The 25687-nt window shown below is 39.5% G+C and overlaps 1 protein-coding gene and 1 pseudogene across 2 annotated transcripts; one reads left to right on the forward strand and one right to left on the reverse strand.

Annotated features, from left to right (window-relative positions):
* Positions 1–5528: 5528 nt before the first annotated feature.
* LOC308520223 (small ribosomal subunit protein eS7-like) lies at positions 5529–13359 on the forward strand (annotated as a pseudogene). The gene is made up of 2 exons: positions 5529–5579; positions 12803–13359. The product of its transcript is annotated as a small ribosomal subunit protein eS7-like (transcript).
* Positions 13360–20672: 7313 nt separating this feature from the next.
* Positions 20673–22907, reverse strand: LOC308518905 (disintegrin and metalloproteinase domain-containing protein 20-like; the record flags this gene model as incomplete). The annotated part of the gene is made up of 1 exon (XM_081090699.1): positions 20673–22907. The coding sequence occupies one exon, from the start codon at positions 22905–22907 to the stop codon at positions 20673–20675; it is 2235 nt and encodes a 744-aa protein (XP_080946825.1).
* Between the last annotated feature and the right edge of the window lie 2780 nt (positions 22908–25687).

The following is a 25687-nucleotide window of genomic DNA, read 5'->3' on the forward strand; positions in this document are numbered from 1 at the left end:
TCTGTGTCTGTCTGGCCCAGTTGCAGTTTGTTAAGTAATTTTCAGATTGCAAAGGGCCAGGGCATTCATATGCAAAAGCCTCTGCACACAGCTTGGGTGGGGCGGGGTCTCAGGGGATCACCAGGGTGGAACAAGCAGCTATGGCTGATCCTCAGCCCTGCCCTAAGGAGCCCTGTGTCTCAGTGTCCTGGTAATTGCTGCAAGCACCTCCGAGAGAAAGCTGCCCTCGAGTTCCGAGTTCTGCCCACTGCCAGAAAATCCAGTCTCTCCCCGCACAAGTCCAGGTCCCCAGAGACTTCCTGGAATCGGAGTTCAGAGCAGTCGGGGGCTTGTGACTTCCTCCTGATTCAAAAAGACAGCCCCATCCTCAGTTGCCAGCCCTTGCCGCATGCGCTTCTGTACCTCTGCACTCCACCTCCGCAGCTCCTCTGAGTCTCAATGTCCTTTTCTCTTTCCTTCTAGTTGTAGAATTTCCACTCAGCCAGCATTCCTGTAGTTCTGGATGATGTCCATTTTGTCTTTTTGCTGTATTTTTGAAGTTGTTGTGGGAGGCAGCAATTTCCGGTGTTTACCTATGCCACTATCTTGGTTTCTCCCCATAAATATTAATATATAGTTTTTATTTTCAATTTTACTTTATTTTTATTATTTTTCAAATTATTTTTTAGTTTTCAATTATAGGTTGCACACAGTACTATATACTAGAGCAGCCGTGGGCAAAGTACGGCCCATGGGGCAGATCCGGCCCGTTTGAAATGAATAAAACTATTGAAAAAAAGACTGTACCCTTTTATGTAATGATGTTTACTTTGAATTTATATTAGTTCACACAAACACTCCATCCATGCTTTTGTTCCGGCCCTCGGGTCCAGTTTAAGAACCCATTGTCGCCCTCGAGTCAAAAAGTTTGCCCACTCCTGTACTAGAGGCTCAGTGCATGAAATTCATGCACTGGGGGGGGGGCGGTGTCCCTCAGTCCAGCCTGCACAGTCTTCAGTGTGGGACCCCTCGGACCTAAACCGGCAGTCAGACATCCCTCTCACAATCCTGGACTTCTGGCTCCCAACCGCTCGCCTGCCTGCCTGATTGCCCCAAACTGCTTCTGCCTGCCAGACTGATCACCCCCTAACCACTCTCCTGCCAGCCTGATCGATGCCTAACTGCTCCTCTGCTGGCCATCTTGTGGTGGCCATCTTGTATTGACATGGGTGTGGCCATCTTTTGACCACATGGGGGCAGCCATCTTGTGACCACATGGGGGTGGCTATCTTGTGTGAGGGCATGATGGTCAATTTGCATATTACCTATTTATTATATAGGATTAGTTTCAGGAGTACACCCCAGTGATTAAACTTTATATAACTTACTTAGTGATTATCCTGATAAATGTCATCCCCATTTACCACTGTACATAGTTATTATATACTAGTGACCCAATGCACAGATTCGTGCACAATGAAAGGAAATCAATTAGAAGAAATATTTCAATATCGCTATTTGACCTTTCTGTATAATAGAAGTGTGGAAAATGAAATAAAATTAGTAAAATGTATGTAAAAATAATATATAAACTGATTAATAAACAAACAATAACAGCATTGTATAACAACAACAAAGACATGATATAAAAATATGATGTAGAAACAACAAAAACATGATATAAAAACATTGATAAAACCAATGACTGATAAATTGATTAAACTTATTCTAATATCTCCCTGTATACCACATTAATAGTGAAAACAGAGTGCTTGACTAATTTCCCTTGTGATGAAGTATTTACAACTTTAACTTTAACATCACATGCTCTTTGAACTTGAGAGAAAGCAACATATAACTGACCATGTGCAAAAACGGGTTCAGGTAGGAATATCCCTACTCTGTCTAGAGTTTGTCCTTGTGATTTATTAATAGTCATCGCAAATGCTGGCACCATGGGAAACTGTCTTCAAATTAATTTAAGTGGAGGCCAGTGTCAGACAGGGACAGTTGTGCCAATAGTGTGTCTTCATCCATATTCTGTTGATGCTTCTGCTTTCTTTCAGCTTCAGAATGTTAACAAAAACAACCAAATTCACTACCGACAATAATTGATCAAAACACACATGTACAACTGGCACCAGCAAGAGCTTTATATGTATTGTGCATGCGAGTCAATGTTCATTTTTAAATTGCCATGCATGTCATATGTACCACTGGTCAGTCGGTCGGACAGTTAGACTTTTATATATATATAGATTTTAAATTATAATTGTTATGCTCTACTTCATATTCCAATGACTATTATGGTACTACCAATTTTTACTTTTTAATCCCTTCACTTTTTTTTTATTTTTTACCAAACCCACAACCTTCCCCCCATGTGGCAAACATCAAAATGTTCTCTATATCCACAAGTTCATTTCTGTTTTGCTTGTTCCACTATTTTGTTTTTATTCAATTGTTGATAGGTATGTATTTATTGCCATTTTTTATTTTACTCTATTTCACTTTTTTTAGTTTAAATTTATTGTTGAAGAGATTTTAAATGTCTTCCCTTTTATTCCCCATTGACTCCCTCACCCCATAACATCCCTCCTAAGCCTTCTCCACATTATTGTCTCTCCATGGGCTATGCATTTATGCATGTAAGTTTCCCAGTTCATCTCCCTCCCCCACCCTGCTCCCTTGCCTTCCCTCTGAAATTCATCAGTCTAGTCTATGCTTCTAAGTCTCTATCTCTTTTGTTTTTCAGTTTATTTTGTTCATTAGATTCTACATATGAGTGAGATCATGTGATACTAATCTTTCCCTGACTGGCTTGCTTAGCAAATTACACTCCAGGTCCATCCCTGCTGTTGTAAATGGTAAAAGTTTTCTCTTTTTTACCACTGCATAATATTCCATTGTGTATGTACCCCAATTTTTTTATCCACTCATCTGCTGATGGGCTGTTTTGAAATATTAACTATTGTAAGTTGTGCTGCTATGAACCTAAGAGACAGGTGGTACAGGACACTCTGACCCTCCTTTGTCTCCCTGAAAGGAGATAAACTTCTCACATAAAAAGTACCCTCCTGGTCCCAAGGGAAAACATTATTGTCACTGAAAAAGAGAATTTGGGGGTGACTCCTTATGGGGGGGTGGCCTGTTAAACTAAACTTTATCTTTCTAGTTACTTATTCACCACTTACTATTACTAGTGTAAATCCCTTTGTCTTGTCAATTTCTTACAAATTTGTTGTCTAAAGATTGACTCTGATCACTTTGTTTTCATTCCTTTGTGAAAGTTTCTATATACATGCAAAAATTTAATAAATTTGCATGCTTTTATCCTGTTAATCTGTTTTTGTCAGTTTAATTTTCAGACTGAGGCAGGTTCCCTAAGAAATTTGAAGAAAACTTTTCCTTTCTTCTAGCATTTGATGACAAAAAAAATGAAGAAAATGATCAAAAATAGTACTAGAACATTTGGAACATTTAGATATCTTATATACTATCCATCTTCCTATCTGGATACATATATATACATATATATATACATATATATATATATATATATATATATATATAAATATATATATATATATATATATATATATATATATATATATGCAGATGTAGATGTAGACAAAGACCTTGTATTATGCAAATGTTATCTCCACCTGGGGTATAAATCTGAAATAATATGAATAATTATCTATAACACTTCCAAGTGAAACAGGAAAAAATCTGTGGGCATGGATTTAGGGATGATTAGCTACACCACCAAAATTACCATCTGTAAATGAAACATTAATAATTGAACTTTGTTTTAATTGAAGCATTATTATAAGAAATACATTAAAAATGAAAACACGAATTTCACACTTGAGAAAACACATACATCTTCTATTTGTTCAAAGTCATATCAAGCATATAGAAGGATTCTTAAAACTCAACAATAATAAAACCTACTCAATTAAAAAAGAAACAAAGGTGTGACCAGACAACTTTCCATAGAAGATACACAGATTGCAAATAATCATGTGAAAAAAATGCACGTATCATGTGTTACTAACAAATGCATGTTAAAATGATGATTTTATTTTTTATAATGGCTGGATAACATTCTATTATATAACATTCTATTATGTACCACATTTTTTTTAAAAAAAAAACTAAATCTTGCTATTCAATATAACATAGCTGGACCTTGAGGATATTATGCTATGTGAAACAATAAGACATATGCTGTTTGTCATTCATATGATCTTCCTTAAAGACAATATCTAAAAAAAGAATAGCTTATTTATAAAGGGAACAGATTGGTGGTTGCTAGAGTGATGTTTGGGAGAAGTGGGTGAAGAAGGTCAAAAGTAAAAATATCCAGTTTTTACTAAGGAACTAAATTAGTGGGTTGTAAAGTATAGCATTGTGACTAGTTTGTAATACTGTATTGAGTTCTTGAAAGTTGCTAAGAGAGAAAATCTTAAAAGTTATCATTACCAGGGAAAGTTTGTAGCTATATATGGTAACAGATGTTAACTAGACTTATTGTGATGATGATCATTCACAATAGACACAAATATGAATCTAATTAAATGAAAAAGAGACCTACTACATACTGCTAAATAATAATGTGTGTATCAGAGAGTAAATAAGAAGGAGGAAAATGAGAAAGAGGAGGAGGAGGTGGTGGAGGAGAAGAGAGAGAAGGAGGAGAAGGAGAAGTCATCTAGTAGTAATCTTCTGGGTGTTTCTAAAATAACTTTACATCCTCAGGATTTAGCAAGGTAAATGGGTCTATATTAGAAAAAGGATGTTTGTATAAAAAGTAGGGAAATCCAAGAAAAGAGTAGAGTTTACTTAATAGTAGTGTACCAGTGAGGGTACCTTAGTTTTGACAAATATATCATGTTGTAAGATGCAAACATAGAGGAAAGTGAGTGAGGAGTAGCTCTGGCTTACTACAACTGCCACAAAAATATTAGCACAAGCTTAAAACAGCAGAAGCTTATTCTCTCAAAGTTCTGGAAGCCAGAAATCTGAACTCATTGAAAAGAATTAATCTTACATTTTGTTGCCAAAGTTTTCCATATGTATTTATTTTGCAACTTAGAAACTAGAATGTTTTTAGTCCCATAGTTAATTGCCCCATAGATCAATGTTTTCCATCTGTTTTGTTAATTTAAAAAAATCTTGCAAAACACAAATATAAACAAATAAACAAATATGACAATTTACATCTGTGATCCTCTTCCCTAGAGCCCATTAACTCTTTTTAAATCATGAAAAAAAAATCAGAAAAACCAAAATTGAGGGACTTTCTATGAAATACCAGATGAGTATACCTCAAAATGTCAAGGTCATCTAGAATAAGGGAAGTTTGAGAAAGAATAACAGCCAAGAGGAGTCTAAGAAGATATGACAGTGAACTGTAATGTGGTATGCCATATAGAAAGCTGCAATAAGAAAATAAAACAGATAAAATTAAAGTAAATATACATGAATTTGCTCTCCCCAGGCCTGTGCTCATTAAGGAGAAGGCCATGCTCAGTTTGAGTGCCATGGTCTTGAAGCCTGATGTCAAGAACTTGGACAAAGGGGAGGACAAAATGGTAGTGGAATAGACAGATGTGTCCTGAGTCTTGTCCCAGAGAAGATAGAATAAGCAGCTGAAAGAAATAACATCCACCCCGAAGGAGACTCAGCTTGTGAGACAATTTGCAGTTGGGAAGGCAGAAGACCCCTGGAGAAAGATAAAATCAAGGATCTGGGCAGGAGAGATCTGTTAGACCTCTGAGCCCAGAGAGTCAGAGGGAAATGAACGGCACCCAGCCACATCCCTTGGGACAGGCACAGCGTTTGATTGTGGAAAGGAGGTCCACAGGACTGCTGGTGGCAGGGGAGTCTAGATATGGGTCCACAGTCACAAAAGACTGAGCCCAGAGGGGGCATCCTGAAGGGCTGACCAGACTGTCCAGTGCCAGGAGGAGAGGAGCTCGCAGAGGTGCAGTTTTTCCCCTCTCTGTGGCTTGTGCTTTTCTTCATTGATCCTAGTTCATAGGACCTTTGAGATACAGACACTCACCTGTGGCTTAGGTACAGGAGAAAGCGCAGACTTCTGGAGTCTGGGGAGAGGAGAGGGTCCAGGAGAAGTGGCAACAAGTCTGACACTGACTCATACATGAGCCCGGGACCTGGGCAGCCATTTTCTCCTGAAGAGATAGCCCCTCCCTCAAGGCTCCAGGCAACCAATGTAGCCACACCCAGAATACACTCTGAATGATACAAAGAATTAAAAAAAAAATTTTAAATAGTCCCTGAGAGTCCACAGGGACTGGCCTAAAGAAAATCCTTCAGTCCCAGCAACAGGAAACTGAGAAACCACAGACAGTACAGAAGACTGGGATCTTAAGCCAGCCAAAGGAATGACACTTCACTTTTTCCTTTTTATTTTATTTTATTATCTTTTTTCCTTCTTTTTAAATTTTTCTTTTTTTGTTGTTTGTTGCTTTATTTTCTATTTTTTTCCACATTATTTTTCCTATCATTCTATTTTATTTTATTTGCTATTTTTATTTTTTATACCATTTTTAAATCAATTTTTTGTAATTTTTTTTTATTATTATTTTCTTCTTATCCACTCATCCCCTTTCAACTTCCTCTATAATGAACTGAGGATCTCCCCATATTGATCCAATTCTTTTTTTTTAATATATTTTATTGATTTTTTACAGAGAGGAAGGGAGAGAGATAGAGAGTTAGAAACATCGATGGGAGAGAAACATCGATCAGCCACCTCCTGCACATCTCCCACTGGGGATGTGCCCGCAACCCAGGTACATGCCCTTGACCAGAATCGAACCTGGGACCCCTCAGTCCGCAGGCCGACGCTCTATCCACTGAGCCAAACCGGCTTCGGCATGATCCAATTCTTAACCTTGCTTTCTCAGCCTCTACAGATTCTTCCCCCACATTCTTTGCTGGGTGTTTGGTGTTTGAATTTTTTTGGTTTCCTGTTTGTTCTGTGATGTTTTTTCTGCATGTATATATATTCTCCTTTTTCTTCCTTTTTCTTTTCTCTCTTAGGTATCATTTGTGCTCTCTTTTCTCTCTCCTAATTCTCTTTTCTCATGTAGTCACTTGTATTGGGGTTATCCGTGTTGTGAATACATTCGTGTTTTGTTCCCTATGTGTTGTGTCTTGTCAAGGTGAATTTTATTTTGTCCGGCCAATGTGCTAGAAAGCGAGCCACATAATCAGACACCTGGATCAGAAACTCCATGCATGAATGGGTCAATAACACCCCAGACCCAACTACTGAGGCAAGCAGAAGGCAGCAGTGAGGGAGAAAGTGTGAGTAAGTGAGGGAGTAAAAGAGGAGTGTGTGGTCATGTGGTGTGTGTGTGTGTGTGTGTGTGTGTGTGTGTGTGTGTGTGACAGTTAGATCCTGCAGGATGTCCAGGGGCAGGCTAACTGGGCTTGTCTAACCAGGCATCCTCTGCTGCCATTGCAAACAGTGCTGGGAGGCTGGCTCTTCCTCAGAGGCCTCACCTTTTTAAAGGGGAGTGCTGCTGTAACTGGGAGCCCAGCCTCACCTCCATCCAGGGTGCCCTTAGATAACACCTGGGACTCTACAGCCATCCCCTGCCAGGGATTTATTACCTCGGCTGTGGTCCTATGGTAACCAAGTCTCCAGCCACCCAGGGTACAGGCTCCTGAGAGTTCTGGACTATGCTCTCCTCTCACCAGCCCAACACTTTAGCCTAGGGCACTGTGGCCACGTGAGCAGCAGACATGTGAGCAGCCCACTCCCCATCCAAGGAGCAGCAACCACGCGAGCAGGACACACTTGTCAGAGGAGCAACAGCCACATGAGCAGCCTGCACATGACCGAGGAGCGGAAGTACTGTGCAGCCTGCCCCTGTCTGAGAAGCAACAGTTGCATGCAGCCCACACCCTGCACCTGTCCAAGTAGCAGCAGCTCCACAAGCAGCCTGCCCCCCATTTGAGGAGCAGCAGACGCATGAGCAGCCCACCTAGGTCCCAGGAGCAGCAGCCACAAGCTGACTGCTCACGTCCAAGGAGTGGCAGCACTGCACAGTTGGCACCAGTCCAAGGAACAGCAGCCACACAGTCTGCACCTATCTGACAATCAGCAGCCGGGTGAGCATCCTGCCCCCGTCTGAGGAGCAGCAGCCACACATGCAGCTCACTCCCATCTGAGGAGCAGCAGCCACACAAGCAGCCCGTCACCTGTCCGAGGAGCAGCAGCTGTGTGAGCAGCCCACACCCATACAAGGAACAGCACCCCTGAAAGCAACCTGCCCCTATGCAAGGAGCAGCAGCCTCACTAGCATCCCACCCCCATCTGAAGAGCAGCAGCTGTGTGAGAAGCCTCCTCTCACCAGCCAGAGGAGCCACCGCTGCTGTGAAAGCACCCACCAGAGGAGACGCTGCCAACTGAGGAGCAGTTACTGCTACAACTGCCCAAGAAGCAACCACAGCCTGAGGAGTCTCTGCCACCCAAGGAGCAGCCCCTGACTGATTCAACATCTAGATCAGTCAGTGAGACCAAAAACAGGTGGACAAAGAAACCCCAAAAGGAAAGAAAAGGAGAGAGGAATCACCAGAAAAGCAGCTAAGTGAAACAGATGCATGCAATATGTCAGAAAAAGAATTCAGAGTAAGGGTCATACAGTTCATAAACTGGATGGAAGAAAAAAATCAGCAACTTATTTAAGAATCAAGAAGAAATGAAGAGTGATATAGCTGCAATTAAAAACACCAGGTAAAGTTTCAACAGTAGACTAGGAGAAGCGGAGGACCAAATTAGTGAATTAGAAGACAGGGAAGCAGAACACACCTGAATTAAATTGCAATTGGAGAAAACAATTAAAAGACAGGAGGAGAGCCTAAGGAAGCTATGGAACAATATGAAACGAAGCGACATATGAGTAATAGGGGTGCCATAACAACAGGAAGAGGAACTAGGGTTAGAAAAAACCTATTTGAAGAAATAATATCAGAAAACTTCCCTGATGTGGGGAAGAAAAAAGTCACACAAGCACAGAGAGTCCCAAACAAGATGAACCCTAAAAGACCCACACCAAGACACATCATAATTATGATGGCAAACGTTCAGGACAAAGAGAGAATATTAAAGGCTTCAAGAGAGAGACAGAGAGTTACCTAAAAGGGATCTCCCATTAGATTATCAAATGATTTCTCAACAGAAATACACCAGACCAGAAAAGAATGGAAGGAAATTTACAAAGTGATGCAAAGCAAGGGACTGATTCCAAGAATATTCTATCCAGCAAGGCTCTCATTCAAAATTGAAGGAGAAATAAGGAGCTTCACAGACAAAAAAAGGCTAGGGGAGTTTATCATTACCAAGCCAGCAATGCAAGAAAAGCTAAAGGGACTGGTTTAAAAAGAAGAAATAAAAAGCTAAGAAGGAACACAGGCACAAAAAATAAAAATGGCTACAAACAAGTACCAATCAATAGTAACTTTAAACATAAATGGATTAAATGCTCCAATCAAAAGACATTGAATGGCTGATGGATAAAGAAACATGACCCATATATATGCTGTCTACAAGAGACCCACTCACAGAGAATGAAAGTGAAGGGATGGAAAAATATCTTTTAGGAAAATGGAAATGAAAATAAAAGCTGGGTTAGCAATACTTATATCTGATAAAATAGACCTCAAAGTGATGGCCATAACAAGAGATAAGGATAGCCATTTCATAATACTAAAGGGATCAATACAACAAGAGGATATAACCCTGACAAACATATATGCACCCAATACAGGAGTACCCAAATACATAAAAAAAAAACCCAAAACAACCAACTCCTGGAAGATATCAAGGGAGAGATTGACAACAATACAATCATAGTAGGGGACTTTAATATCACTGGATAAATTCTCTAGACAAAAAATCAGCAAAGAAAAAGAAAGCTTAAATGACTCACTAGATCAGATGGACTTAATTGACATCTTCAGGACATTTTTCCTCAAAGTCAAAGAATATACATTCTTCTCCAGTGCACATGGGACATTTTCAAAAATAGACCACATATTGGGCCACAAGAAAAGTCTTCCCAAATTCAAAAAGATTGAAATCATATCAAGCATCTTCTCAGACCACAATGGCATAATATTAGACATAAACTACAATAAACACAATCCAAAAAATTAAAACACTTTGAAGCTGAATAGCATGCTATTATACAATGATTGGGTTATCAAAGAGATCAAAAGAGAAATTAAAAACATCCTGAAAACTAATGACAATAAAAACACAGCAATCCAAAACCTATGGGACATAATGAAAGCAGTCTTGAGAGGGAAGTTTATAGCTCTACAGGCCTACCTCTAAAAACAAGAAAAAAATAGTAGTAAATCATGTAACTCTACAACTTAAAGAATTAAAAAGAGAGCAACAAGAAAATCCCAAAGTGAGCCGAAGGAAGGAGATAATAAAGATCAGAGAAGAAATAAAAGACATAAAGACCAAAACAAACAAACAAACTCACAAAAAAACCAAAACAATACAAAAGATTAATGAAACCAAGGGCTGGTTCTTTGAAAGGATAAACAAGATTGATGAACCTCTAGCCAGGCTCACTAAGAAGCAAAGAGAGAGGACCCAAATAAACAAAATCAGAAAAGAAAGAGGCAAAATAACAACAGACCCCACAGAAATACAAGGATCATTAACAAATACTATGAACAACTCTATTCCAACAAACTAGACAACCTGGAGGAAATGGACATATTCCTAGAAAAATACAACCTTCCAAAACTCAATCAGGAAGAATCTAAAAATCTCAATAGGCGAATAACTATGGAAGAAATTGAAGCAGCCATCAAAAAGCTTCCAGCAAACAAAAACCCGTGACAAGATGGCTTCACAGGGGAGTTTTACCAAACATTCAAGGAAGAATTAAAACCTATCCTCCTCAGACTATTCCAAAAAATTCAAGAGGAACACCTCCAAGCTCATTCTATGAAGCCAGCATCATCCTAACACTAAAACCAGAGGAAGACAACACAATGAAAGAGAATTACAGGCTGATATCCCTCATTAACATAGATGCCAACATCTTCTACAAAATTCTAGCAAATCAGATTTAACAGTACATCAGAAAGATCATACAACATGATCAAGTGGGAATGATCCTGGGGATTCAAGGATGGTACAATATTCACAAATCAATAAATGTGATACATCACATAAACAAACTGAGAGATAAAAATCACATAGTTATATCAATTGACACAGAAAAAGCATTTGACAAAATTGAACACCCTTCTTGATAAAAACTCTCAGAAAGGTGGGAATAGAAAGATCATACCTCAACATAATAAAAGCCATATATGACAAGCCAACATCATACTCAATGGGCAAAAACTAAAACCATTTCTCCTAAGAACAGGAATAAGACTGGGATGCCCACACACACCACACCTGTTCTACATAGTACTAGAAGTAATAGCCATTTCGATTAGACAAGAAGAAGAAATAAAAGGCATCCAAATTGGAAAAGAAGTAAAACTGTCCTTATTTGCAGATGACATGATAATGTACATAGAAAACCCTAAAGACTCCATCAAAAAATTATTATACTTAATAAATGAATTAGGCAATGTAGTAGGATGCAAAATTAATGCCAAGAAATCTATGGCATTTCTATACACCAATAGTGAACTTACAGAAAGAGAGACTAAAAAAGCAATCCCATTTACTGTCGCACCAAAAAAATTAAGATGCCTAGGAATAAACTTACCGAAGGAGGTAAAAGACCTACATGCTGAAAACTACAGGACACAAGAAAGCCAACTGCATGGAGAACATATTCGCCAATGTTATCACTGGTAAGGGTTTAATCTCCAACATTTACAGGGAACTCATATAACTTAACCAAAGGAAGCTAAACAACCCAATCAAAAATGGGCAACGGACCTAAATAGATACTTTTCAAAAGTAGATACAAGAAAGGCCAAGAGACATGAAATCATGGTGAAAATCACTAATTATCAGAGAGATGCATGTCAAAACGACAATGCAGTATCATCTTACACCTGTCAGAAAAGCTATCATCAACAAATCAACAAACGACAAGTGTTGGGGAGGATGTGGGGAAAAAGGAACTCTCGTGCACTGCTGGTGGGAATGCAGACTGGTGCAGCCACTGTGGAGAACAGTATGGAGTTTCCTCAACAAACTAAAAATGGAACTCCCATTTGACCCAGTGATCCCACTTCTAGGAATATATCCCAAGAAACTAGAAATACCAATCAGAAAGGATATATGCACTCCTATGTTCATAGCAGCACAATTCACTATAGCTAAGACTTGGAAACAGCCTTAGTGCCCATCAGAAGATGAGTGGATTAAAAATCTGTGGCACATCTACAAAATGGAATACTATGCTGCTGTAAAAAAGAAGGAATTCTTGCCATTTGCAACAGCATGGATGGAATTGGAGAACATTATTGTAAGTGAAATAAGCCAGTCATAGAAGGATAAATATCATATGATCTCACTAATTTATGGCATATAATGAACAACATAAACTAATGAACAAAAACAAATCCAGAGAAAAAGAAGCATTGATGAGACCATGGAACCTCAGAGGGAAGGTAGGTGAGGAGGTATAAGGGGGAGAGATCAACCAAAGTACTTGTATGCATGCATATAAGCCTAACCAATCGATACAGTCACCAGAGGGGTGAGGTCATGAGATGGGGTGGGGTTGGGGGGCAATTGGGGATAAGGACACATTTGTAATACCTTATAAAGAAATAATAATAATAAAAGAACTTGGATGAGTTCCAGTCCTGCATCTCCCAGGCTCTGCTGGAGATGAACTCAGACCTTAAGGCCCTGCAAAGTGAGCTGAATATCACAGCAGCCAAGGATATTGAAATTGGTGGCAGTTGCAAAGCTATTATAACCTGCTCTTATTCCCTTATTGTAGTCTTTCTAGAAAATCCTAGTCTGGCTGGTACAAGAGATGGAGAAAATGTCCAGTGGGAAGCATGCTGTCTTTACTGCTCAGAGGAGAATTCTACCTAAGCCCACTCAAAAAGTCATACAAAAAGTAAGCAAAAGCACGCCGTCCTAGGAACCACACTCTGATAGCCATGCATGATGTCATGCTGGAGAAATTCGTTTTACCAAGTGAAATTGTGGGCAAGAGAATCTGTGTGAAACTGGATGGCGGCCAGCTCATAAAGGTTCACTGGGCTAAAGCCCAGAGGAACAATCTGGAACACAGGGCTGAAACTTTTCCTGGTGTCTATGAGAAGCTCAGGGGCAAGGATGTTAATTTAAAACTTACAGATTTTCAGTTGCAAACAAAAATGTCTAAATAAAATATCATTCTAGGTAAAAAAAGACTTTAGTTAATAATACTATATGAGTATAGTTTTATTAGTTTTAACAAATGTACCATAATAATGTGAGCTGAGATTTTGTTTCTAGAAACTCTGTTATCTTTTTAATATTTAGATTGTATATACAAGGTGTCCCCAAAACATGTATACACACTTTAACAACTGATAAATCACTTAATTTTCACTGCTTTTCAGGTTTTTTTTTAAAATTAAATCTTTATTGTTCAAATTATTACAGTTGTTCCTCTTTTTCCCCCCATAGCTCTCCTCCACCCAGTTCCCACCCCACCCTCTGCCCTTACCCCTCCCACTGTCCTCATCCATAGGTGTACGATTTTTGCCCAGTCTCTTTCTACACCCCCACACCCCTTTCCCCCCAAGAATTGTCAGTCAACTCCCTTTCCATGCCCCTGGTTCTATTATATTCACCAGTTTACTCTGTTCATCAGACTTTTTATTCATTTGATTTTTAGATTCACTTGTTGATAGATGTGTATTTGCTGTTCATAATTCTTATCTTTACCTTTTTCTTCTTCCTCTTCTTAAAGAATACCTTTCAGCATTTCATATAATGCTGGTTTGGTGGTGATGAACTCCTTTAGCTTTTTCTTATCTGTGAAGCTCTTTATCTGACCTTCAATTCTGAATGATAGCTTTGCTGGGTAAAGTAATCTTGGTTGTAGGTTCTTGGCATTCATCACTTTTGAATATTTCTTGCCACTTTCTTCTGGCCTGCATGGTTTCTGTTGAGAAATCAGCTGACAGTCGTATGGGTACTCCCTTTTAGGTAACTGACTTTTTTTCTCTTGCTGCTTTTAAGATTCTCTGTTTGTCTTTTACTCTTGGCATTTTAATTATGATGTGTCTTGGTGTGGTCCTCTTTGGATTCCTTTTGTTTGGGGTTCTCTGTGCATCCTGGACTTGTAAGTCTATTTCTTTCACCAGGTAGGGGAAGTTTTCTGTCATTATTTCTTGAAATAGGTTTTCAATATCTTGCTCTCTCTCTTCTTCTGGCACCCTCATAATTCGGATGTTGGTAAGCTTGAAGTTGTCCCAGAGGCTCCTTACACTATCTTCATATTTTTGGATTCTTTTCTCTTTTTGCTTTTCCAGTTGGGTATTTTTTGTTTCTTAGTATTTCAAATCTTTGAGTTGATTCTTGGGATCCTCTTGTCTGCTGTTGGATCTCTGTATATTATTCTTTATTTCAGTCAGTGTATGCTTAATTTCTAGTTGGTCTTTTTTCATATCCTCAAGGGTCTCACTAAATTTATCAGCGGTTTCTAGAAAATTCTTGAAAAACCTTAAAAGTGTGGTTTTGACCTCTATATCCAGTAGTTTGCTTTCCTCCATTTCTGTCATTTGTGACCTGTTTCTTTGTCTCTGCATTTTATATGCTTCCCTGTATAGGGCCCAGTGCCTCAGCTTCCCCAATTACCTGAGGTGGACACTCTTGGGGTACCTCTTTGTGGGCTATGTGCACAGTCTTGCTGTAGTTAAGCCTTGATTGTGGTAGGTATCACTGGGAGGAATTGACCTCCAGGTCAATTGGCTGTGAGAATCAGCTGTGTCTGCAGTGGGACAACTTCTGTGCTGAAGACACCCTTCTGGGACAAGACTTGCTTCAGTGGGGCTTTGGTGCTCACTGAGTCTTCCCCCCGAGTGTGTCCCTTATGGATCTGAGGAGTTGTAATCTGGATGGTCCCACTCTAACCATTGGGTACACTGGCTCTTGGATGTCTAAGGAGGTGCTAAATTAGCTTCTGCCTGATGCTACCCAGCAGGAGCTACGAAGAGATCTGCAGATTCCCCTTCCTTGTTTGGGGTTTGGAGGTGCCCAGATGAGGCCCAGCTGTGGAGCAATGCAAGCTGCTGTGGGGCATTGGGCCTTCTCTTGGAAGTTCTGGGTCTGTCTGGCCCAGTTTCAGTTTGTTAAGTAATTTTCAGATTGCAAAGGGCCAGGACATTCATATGCAAAAGCCTCTGCTGCAGCCTGGGTGTGGCGGGGTCTCAGGGAATCAGCAGGGCAGAGCAAACAGCTATGGCTGATCCTCAGCCTTGCCCTAAGAGGCCCCGTGTCTCAGTGTCCTGGTAATCACTTCAAGCACCTCTGAGGGAAAGCCGCCCTCGAGTTCCGAGTTCTGCCTGCTGCCAGACTGTCCAGTTTCTCCCATATGAGTCCTGGGTCCCCAGAGACTTGCTGGAACTGGAGTTCAGAGCAGTCAGGGGCTTGTGACTCCCTCCTGATTCAAAAAGACAGCTGCATCCTCAGTTGCCAGCCCTTGCCGCATGCACCTCCGTACCTCTGCACTTTACTTCCTCACCTCCTCTGAGTCTCAATGTGCTTTTCTCTTTCCTTCTATTTGTAGAATTTCCACTCAGCCAGCCTTCCCGTGGTTCTGGATGATGTTTGTTTTGTCTTTTCATTGTATTTTTGAAGTTGTTGTGTGAGGCAGCAATTTCCAGTGTTTACTTATGCCACCATCTTGGTTTCTCCACCTGCTTTTCAGGTTTAATGGATTTGAAATAGTGGGTGAAGCCAGACTAAGCTTTGAACCAAGAAAATGTATCCAGTAAACTTTTTTATGTGAATACATAAAAGATAAAGGTTTTGGTAATAAACCAGCAATAGTCAATGAATTGAGGATCCACAAATACCAAATGAAATGATTCTTTATGTTTGTGATTCCAATGCTTCACCGCATCAGCAGGGCCTGGACTAGAAAGGGCATCAATTTAAAAACAGGTTTTGCTAATAAGTCATTCATTTTTGTAGATTTTTTTACATTTTGGAAATTAACTGCATGTTAATAAACACTGACTTTATAAGCATTCAAAGTGTGTATACCTTTGGGGGCACCCTGCTTTATATTTATTGATTGTAGAGAGAGGAATGGAGAGAGGGAGATAGAGAAAGGGAAATGCTGATATAATAGAGTAATGTCAATGTGTTGCCTCTTACATGTGCTCCACCTGGGATTGAACCTTCTACCTTTTTTAAAATATATTTTATTGATTTTTTACAGAGAGGAAGGGAGAGAGATAGTTAGAAACATCGATGAGAGAGAAACATCGATCAGCTGCCTCCTGCACATCTCCCACTGGGGATGTACCCTCAACCCAGGTACATGCCCTTGACTGGAATCGAACCTGGGACCCTTGAGTCCGCAGGCCGACGCTCTATCCACTGAGCCAAACCGGTTTTGGCATGAACCTTCTACCTTTTGGTGTATGGGAGGAAGCTCCAACCAACTGAGCCACATCAGCCAGGGTGTAATATTTCTTTAAATTTATTTTAAAATAAAGTTTATTTCAATAAACAAACACATAAATAAAAAATAACTACTTGATTGCTCTAGCATAGAAGTAGGGAATCAGACCACAATTTTCATTTATACTATTTGTTTTCATGACAAGTTTAGTTACCACTTAGTATTGTATAGGTTCAGAAATGATATTGGGTGTTATACTCTGTTTGTATGATTTTTTGTAGTTTTTTTACTCTCCTTATATGATTAAAGTGGGTTACAATATTTTTACAATAGTTTTATTTATGCTTCTCTGAAAACACAGCTATTATATTTCCTATAGAATTCTAGGATTAAAGAGAAATAATGAAAGTTACAAGATTAATGCCATGAAAAAAATACAGAATTATTAATGACTAGTAGCCCTGCGCATGAATCCGTGCACTAGTAGTGGGCACAGATGTCTTGCCACATCACCAGGGCAACAACGCAAGCATCCCAGCCTGGCCAGAGGCCCATCTGCGGCTGGGAAATGACTTCCCTCCCTGTTCTAAGAAACTCCGAAAAAGGGTTTCCTCTTTCTCAGCTGGCTTTCACCCCTGTGCCTCTGCCACCGGCCCCTCCTGTCACACTATCCTTCACCCCCTCCACCCCCTGGCTGTCGGGACTTGACCTTTCCCGGGAGTTGGGTGCCACTTGACTCTGCTCAGCTCGCCGGTTCTTTCTCTTCTTATGTAAGCGTTCAGTGCCCCAGCCTGTCCAGAGGCCTATCCACGGCCGGGCACCAAATGCTTGCCTTGTTGCCATGGCAATGAAGCAAGCATTCTGCCAGGCTATTCACGCTGCCCGCTGTCAGCACCCACCCCCCTGCCAACCAGAACTGGGGGACTCCGGCAGGGCTGAGAGGACTGGGTGCCGCCATCTTGTGGCTATAGGCACCACCAGCTTTGTGATGGAGTGATGGTTAATTTGCATATTACTATTTTATTAGATAGGATGTTATTAAATCATGGAGCAATATTACATTATTAAAGGAAATGCATATACCCCTTTGACAGACACTGCCAAAAAGAAAAAGTAAGAAATCACAATTTGTAGAGTAATATTTAGATTAATATATTAGATTAATATATTGGTTAGGCAGCTGGGATTTCTGGTAAGCATATTCATAAGTCAAATAGTGAGAAAATTATTGAATTTTCATTTCACATTTTGCTTAGTGGTCACATGTGTGATGATAGTTATTTCAACTACTAAACCTTCCACTTTCTTCTAATTTTCCTGATGAATTCCCATTACATAAGTACATTATTAAGTCACCTGGGTGGTAATCATACTGATTAATGGTACAAAGAATGTCTTCTGTTAATATTTTTGAATTTAGTGCAAATAGGATTGCTGGAGTACTATATAATGGTTACTTTCCTCTATTTAAATAAGCAAGGATAATCTTAAAATCATTAGAAAAATTACATTTTATAAAGAACATTTTCTCAAGTCAATCTTTATTTTACTTCAAAATATCAGTGCTATTAGTTAGGTTCAAATTCTGATAACTGAAAGAGGCACTTGCTTTTAATATTGAAAAGTATTCTCCTCTGCATTCTTTACCACAGTTCCAATTACACATCTAATTTAGATTCACTTTCACTCTCTAAAAGAATTTTTCTTATTGTTTTACTACTTTCTTTTTCTTTTTAAAAAATATATCTTTATTGATTTCAGCAAGGAAGGCAGAGGGGAGAGATAGAAACATCAATGATGAGAGATAATCATTGATTGACTGCCTCCTGTACGTACTCTACTGGGGATCAAGTCTGCAACTCAGGTATGTGCTCTTGACTGGAATCACACCTGAGACCCTTCAGTCCACAGACTGATGCTCTATCTACTGAGTCAAACCATCTAGGACTGTTTTACTATTTTCTTAGTTCTTCCATCTGTTTTTTAATACCTTTCATTTTCATATTTAATAAAGGCAATAGGTTGGAGCAGTAAAACTTGGCCATAAAACACACAGGGAAGAGATTTGAGCAGATTCTGTTGTAAAAAAACTTTTTATTTTTCCACAATGTCCATTTTGGGTACATTGTGTTATTTTTAAAAATTTCTATGAAAGTATAAAAATGAGCACATCAGAAAGGTTTATAGATCAAAGGATTTTCATAGCCAAATATGCTTAGTTAAGCAATATTGAGATTAAGCGGGAACTCTCGTGCACTATTGGTGAGAATGCAAATTGGCGCAGACTCTGTGGAAAATAGTATGGAGGCTCCTCAAAAATTTAAGAGTAGAGCTACCATGTCCTGTTTGCTTTATCAGTTTCTGCTTACTTCTACTTTCATTCAGTGTGCCTGGACATTTCTCTCTCTCTCTCTCTCTCTCTCTCTCTCTCTCTCTCTCTCTCTCTCTTTCTCTCTCTCTTGAATAATTTTCCTCTCACTTCCTTTCATGAGAAGCACAACTGTCTCTCTATTTACACTTTTTCAGGAAGACCTCCTTTTACTTATTTCTTCTAAAACCTATATGTCAACCATGTGAAACCCAGCAGAGGAAGTCCAATATGTAGTAAAATGGTGACCTGGAGAAGTAAAAATATCATCGTGCAATGGTTTGTATGATTTCCTGAGAAAATAATTGAGCTCTGACTTTTAGAATTAATCCCTTTATTTTCTGATATTTTAGGGGGTTTACCTGGGATCCAGAAAATACTAACCATTAGGTAATTTGTCAGGGAGTATTCAAAGCATGCAGTGCCTTTCAGATTAATAATATTTTTGAATGTATGAGGGCCAGATAAATCTAACAGCTGGAATAAAATAGCAAGCATTTTAATTATTAGAGAAAGGCAAATTAGGAAATTGAAAGAGTTAACAAAAAAGAAAAAGGGAAAAATAGTACACTGCTGGTGGAAATGCAGACTGGTACAGCCCCTTTGGAAAACAATATGGAATTCCCTCAAAAAGCTTAAAAAATTGCACTGCCGTTTCACTTCTAGGAATATATCCTAAGAATTCAGAAACATCAATCAGAATGAATATATGTGCCCTTATGTTTATAGAAGATCTATTTACAACAGCTAGGATTTGGAAACAACCCAAAGTGAAGTGCCCATAAGTAGATGAGTGGATAAAAATTCTGTGTACATTTACACAATGGAACACTATGCAGTTTAAGAAAGAAGGGTCTCTTACCCTCTGAGACAGCCTGGAGGGTCCTGGAGAGTATTATGCTACGTGAAATAAGCCAGTCAGAGGAAGTTGCAAGTTCTTGTCAGTGGTGGGCAAAAATAGGTTTATAGTCCTTGGTATAGAAAATAATGAAATCATTAATGTTATTAAAAAAATTAAACTCTGTTTTGTGAACTCACAATGTAAACCTACTTTTGCCCAACTGTGTACTATATATAGTAATAATGTGCAGACTGAAAGTTACTATCTTTTAAAGACTAGACCTGTTAATGAGGCATGACTGGCATGAGTAGTAATCAGAAAATTTCCCAAGTTTCCTGTCTCCTTCTAGTTGTCAACTGTTGTAGAAACTAATAATGAGAGAACTGGCAAAGAAGAATTTCTATGAGTGCATTCCCTGTGTGACAAAGCAGAGTACAAATGGAAAGGATAGATAGAACTGAGACAGCAAATTAAAAACACACAAAGACAAAGTATCCATTAGCTGTACTTTTGCTCAGGAAACACAGAGACTAGTTCCATGAAAAATTAAACACTAAAATTATAAAATAAGGAAAAGTGGTAATATTCTAGGAATTAAGATATTTTGCCAATTGTTTAATGACCAATGTTTTATGATTACAAATAATAAAAATTCTCAGACATTATGTCAATGGTTTGTAACACATGCTGTAGCATTTTTTACAGCCAGGAGACTAAAATTTACTACATAGGAATTTGGGCATCTTTTTAAAAATTGTAAATTGTTTCTTGTCTTTCTAAAATGAAGTGGAACATTTTGCTGTTCTTCCTTAGATGATATTGCAATATCTTTCTCTACTTCCTTAGGTAAAGTCTTGACATTTTGATCTTCTTACTCATGTGAAGGTGCCACATTCTGCTCTTCACTCTTATCTGTTCTTCTGCATGTCAGAAAACCCAAAATTAACAAGCATAATAAAAGAATAAAACGAATCAACCAAAGTGGTCCCAGGTAATTGGTCTTTTGTCTCACTGTTCTCCCAGGGGGTGGGCCACTATCTATACTACCTCCATGGCCTCTTTCCAGGCAGAAGGGAGGCTCCCACTGCGAGTTGCAATGGCAGTGCTGCCTGTTGTTGCAGACTCCTTTCAGATTGCAGGTCTCAGGTGAGCAATCATTTACCAGAAGTGACCTATGGACACACTTCCTTGTGATGCAGACATGTTCTGCCCCACACTCTGTCCCATCTTTCACATCACCAATGTCAGGTTCTGTCATCCCGAAGTGGTAGTCGGTACCCCAGCAGATGGCGCCATTGAACTGAGTCCAATGCACAGTAGAATGATCTCTCAGAAGGGGAAGTTCTGTCACGTTTTCACACTGAATCCTCCCGCACAAGGTATCTGAGATGTCACATTTTATATATTTAGCGTTCATTAGACCACAGTTCCCAAAACGGTCACCTTGAGTGTTCATTTCTGTGTAGCAACGCTGATTTGCACTCTTGGCCTCTTTGCCAAATATGTTCCTACACTGCTCTTCACGGTTATTGCATCTCTTTTCATAGCAGTAGCCACCGCCCTTGCATGGGATCCCATTCTGCAAGTACACATCCTCTGGACAATGGTAGGATGTCCCATTGCACCACTCTGGGAGATCACAGTCATTTTTCTGTTGTCTACAAACTTCGCCTGTGGGCAGGATCTGACAGTCTTTGCAACAAAGGCCAGAAGCACAAGCAGCCCCAGGTTTCAGAATGCAATTTGACTCACAGCAGGGATCATTTATACACAAATGTAAATCGCCACAGTCACACTCTTCTCCTTCTTCAACCACACTGTTCCCACACCGTGCAAGTGTGAAGGTGTTCCCTGTATTAGATGAAATGTACATACAATTTTCACTTGCTGTGGTGTTGATGAAGCTAGCATAGCTGCAGTTGCTGAATCTTGTTGTACCTGATATACCTGGAAACATTACGCAGGTTTTATGTCCACATGAACAAGTTGGTCCGTCATGTAGCATACCGAAATTATGACCAATCTCATGGATCATAGTGTATGCCACCGTATACAAATTATTGTACATTAAACTTTCCACTCCACAATTGTATGTAGAGTTACATACTGTTCCAATAAAGGCTATGCCAAGAGTAATACCATAGCTATGTTTTACAAAAAGATGTGCAACATCATGTGGAAGGCGGCTGTTAAAGCTAGTTTGCTTCCAAATGCAAAATTCTTCCAGGAGATCTACTATGTTATTTATTTTAATTGGATTTTTTTCTGTCCAGACCTCAATTCCCATTAAAACCACATCAACATCCAATGAAGTCAAAAAGTTATTTACTTTATTGGCAACAAGTAGTACTTCATACTGCACTGCTGTGGTGTTACTTTGGTGATGAAGATAGCGATAGTGGTCCACCACCACTGCCAGTTCAAGAAGCCGGTGGTGTGTCCACCAGCCTTCATACCCACTCTGCATCAAAGTGAAATTAGCACTCTCCTTAAACTTCAGTTGTCGTGCTATTTCTTCATCTGTTACTCCACATCTCATGGATGGCAATTGTGTCTCCTCACTGTCCACTTTATATATAAAATGTTCAAATGTGGTAGAAAGTCTCTTGGGCTCTATTTCATAAACAATGTCATTTGTCTGTAATATGCCCTGTAAACCTCCCAAACAGGTACTGAGGGCAACCAGGGATTCTGGGTCCCCCTCCACGTAACCATGATAGTAGCAGTCATTCTGAACAAAAGGCTGGTCCTCAAGGAGAGCGCCCTGGTCTGAGTAGGTAAACACTCGGAAGTGTCTGGACAGAAAATGCCTGTTGACCTTCATGTGTATGACCTGATTCTGACACCCAAAATGCATTCTGTAAGAGAGCCAGTCTCTAGTCTTCGTGCCAAAGCGAGTGCCTGTTATCCTCAAGGGAATCACCACTTCTGGGGCACCATGGCGTTGGGAGAGCACAGCCTGGGACCATCCATATGGGAACAGAATCACTCCCAGCCAGAGTGGCAGGAGAGTGTTCCTCACACACACCAGGGCCTCACTCACAGCCATTATGGAGCCACCATACACAGCCATTGGTGAGAGCAAAATAGGATGGGCAGGAAGCATCACTGTTACCTCTGAGCTGGGTATTCAGCATTGACTTTGAATCTGTTCTCTGGCAGGCTCATACCATCAGAGTACACACTAAAAGAAAAAAGAAAGAAGAGTAGAGACTGTGTTGGCAGTTATGAGCAGGCCAAGATGGAGGAGTAAGAGAAAGAGTATAGTTAAAATGGAATAGTGTTTAGCTCAAGAAATAACTCAGACTACTGGGCCCATTCGCCCTTTAGAAACGTTATGGCAGCATGGCCTATGAGGCTGAGTTGGTTGACTGTTGTCTTATGCACCAAGAGGTCATGGGTTTGATTCTCAGTCAGGGAATATGCCCAGGTTGTGGTTATGGTCCCAGTAGAGGGCATGCTAGAGGCAGCCAATCAATGTTTCACTCTCATGGATGTTTCTATCTCTCCCTCTTCCTTCCTATCTCTCTTAAAATAAATAAAAACATTTTCAAAGAAAAAAGAAATTGTAAGGCAGATTGTAAGATTGTGTGTGTACAAAAAAATGATAATTGGTCATAGACAGACACCTTTTGATTAGTGATACTGTTACACTTAGTGATTAGTGATACTATTGTTTAACTACTAGTACATACACATTTGTGAAAATTTTCACATTAAATATATAAAACAAAGGGTCTTAATGTAAAGGTGAACATATATCATGTTTGAGATGGAGTCTCTATTTGTATCTATTGACTTGATATAAATATTAATATATAATTTTTATTTTCAATTTTTCTTATCTTTAAAAATCATTTCTCATTTTTCAATTAGAGTTGTCATACAATATTACATATTAGTTTCCAGATTGCCTCCAATGATTAGACCTTATATAAATTACTGAGTGATTATCCTGATAAATCTTATACCCATCTAAAAAAATACATACATAATTAGAATATTATTGATTGTACTCCCTATACTATAGTTTACATCTCCATGACTAATCTGTTACTACCAATTTGTACTTCTCAATCTCTCCAACCTTTTTACCAAACTCCCCACCCCTCCTCCCATCTGATACTCATCAACATGTTTTCTGTATCTATGAGTTTGTTTCTGTTCTGCTTGTTCCTTTATTTTGAATTTTTTTTTTTGGGGGGGGGGTGGATTCAATTGTTGATAGGTATGTATATATAGATATTTTATCGTTCATATTTTTTATTTATTCTTTTCTCCTCCTCCTCCCCCTCCCCCTCCCCCTCCTCCTCCTCCTCCTCCTCCTCCTCCTTCTTCTTCTCCTTCTTCTTCTTCTCCTTCTCCTTCTCCTTCTCCTTCTCCTTCTCCTTCTCCTTCTCCTTCTCCTTCTCCTTCTCCTTCTCCTTCTCCTTCTCCTTCTTCTTCTTCTTCTTCTTCTTCTTCTTCTTCTTCTTCTTCTTCTTCTTCTTCTTCTTCCTTCTTTCTTCTGCTTCTTTTTCAAGACCCTTTAACATTTCAGTAATACTACTCTGGTGGTCATGAAGTCTTTTAACTTTTTCTTTTCCTGGAAGCTGTTTATATGTGCTTGAATTCTAAATGATATATTTGCTGGGCTGAGCAATTTTGGTTCATGTTTTTGTTTATCATCATTCTAAATATTTCTTGCTAATCCTTTTGGTATGCAAAGTTTCTGTTGAGAAATCAGTTGACAGTCTATGGGAGTTCCCTTGTAGGTAGGTAACTGGTTTTTTCTTGCTGCTTTTAAGATTCTCTATGTCTTTAACCTTTTGAATTTTAATTATGAAATATCTTGGTGTAGGTTTCTTTGGGTTCATCTTGTTGGAAACTCTCTGCACTACCTAGATTTGTATTCTATTACCTTCACCCAGTTAGGGAGGTTTTATCTGCCACATGTTGGTGTGAGACTAGCCTTTGCAGTGTCTCTGCCCCTCCAACCAGTGTCAGTGGCTTTTTTATATCCTTAGTTGTAGGACTTCTGTTAAGCTAGATTTCGTGTGGTTCAGAATGATTGTTGTGTTTTCTTTGTTTTTTTCCCCCCCCCCACTTATTTTTCTTTATTGATTAAGGTATTACAAATGTGTCCTTATCCTTCCATTGCCCCCCCCACCCCACCCACTCATGCCCTCATCCCCCTGTTGTCTGTGTCTATTGGTTAGGCCTATATGCTTGCATATAAGTCCTTTGGCTGATCTCTTCCCCTTACCCCCACCCTCCCCTCCCATCCCTCTGAGGTTTGATGGTCTGATAGATGCTTCTCTGTCTCTGGATCTGTTTTTGTTCATCAGTTTATGTTGTTCATTATATTCCACAAATGAGTGAGATCATGTGATATTTATCTTTCTCTGACTGGCTTATTTCATTTAGCATAATGCTCTCCAGTTCCATCCATGCTGTTGCAAATGGTAAGAATTCCTTCTTTTTTACCACAGCGTAGTATTCCATTGTGTAGATGTACCACAGTTTTTTAATTCACTCATCTGCTGATGGGCACTTAGACTGTTTCCAAATCTTAGCTATAGTAAATTGTGCTGCTATGAACATAAGGGTGCATATATCTTTTCTGATTGGTGTTTCTAGTTTCTTGGGATATATTCCTAGAAGTGGGATCACTGGGTCAAATGGGAGTTCCATTTTTAGTTTGTTGAGGAAACTCCATATTGTTCTCCACAGTGGCTGCACCAGTCTGCATTCCCACCAGCAGTGCACAAGGGTTCCTTTTTCTCCACATCCTCACCTGCACTTGTCATTTGTTGATTTGTTGATGATAGCCATTAGGAAAGGTGTGAGATGGTACTGCATTGTTGTTTTGATTTGCATCTCTTGGATGATTAGTGACTTTGAGCA

Source organism: Myotis nattereri (assembly GCF_964212035.1).
Source record: "Myotis nattereri genome assembly, chromosome: 5".
Classification (NCBI taxonomy): domain Eukaryota; kingdom Metazoa; phylum Chordata; class Mammalia; order Chiroptera; family Vespertilionidae; genus Myotis; species Myotis nattereri.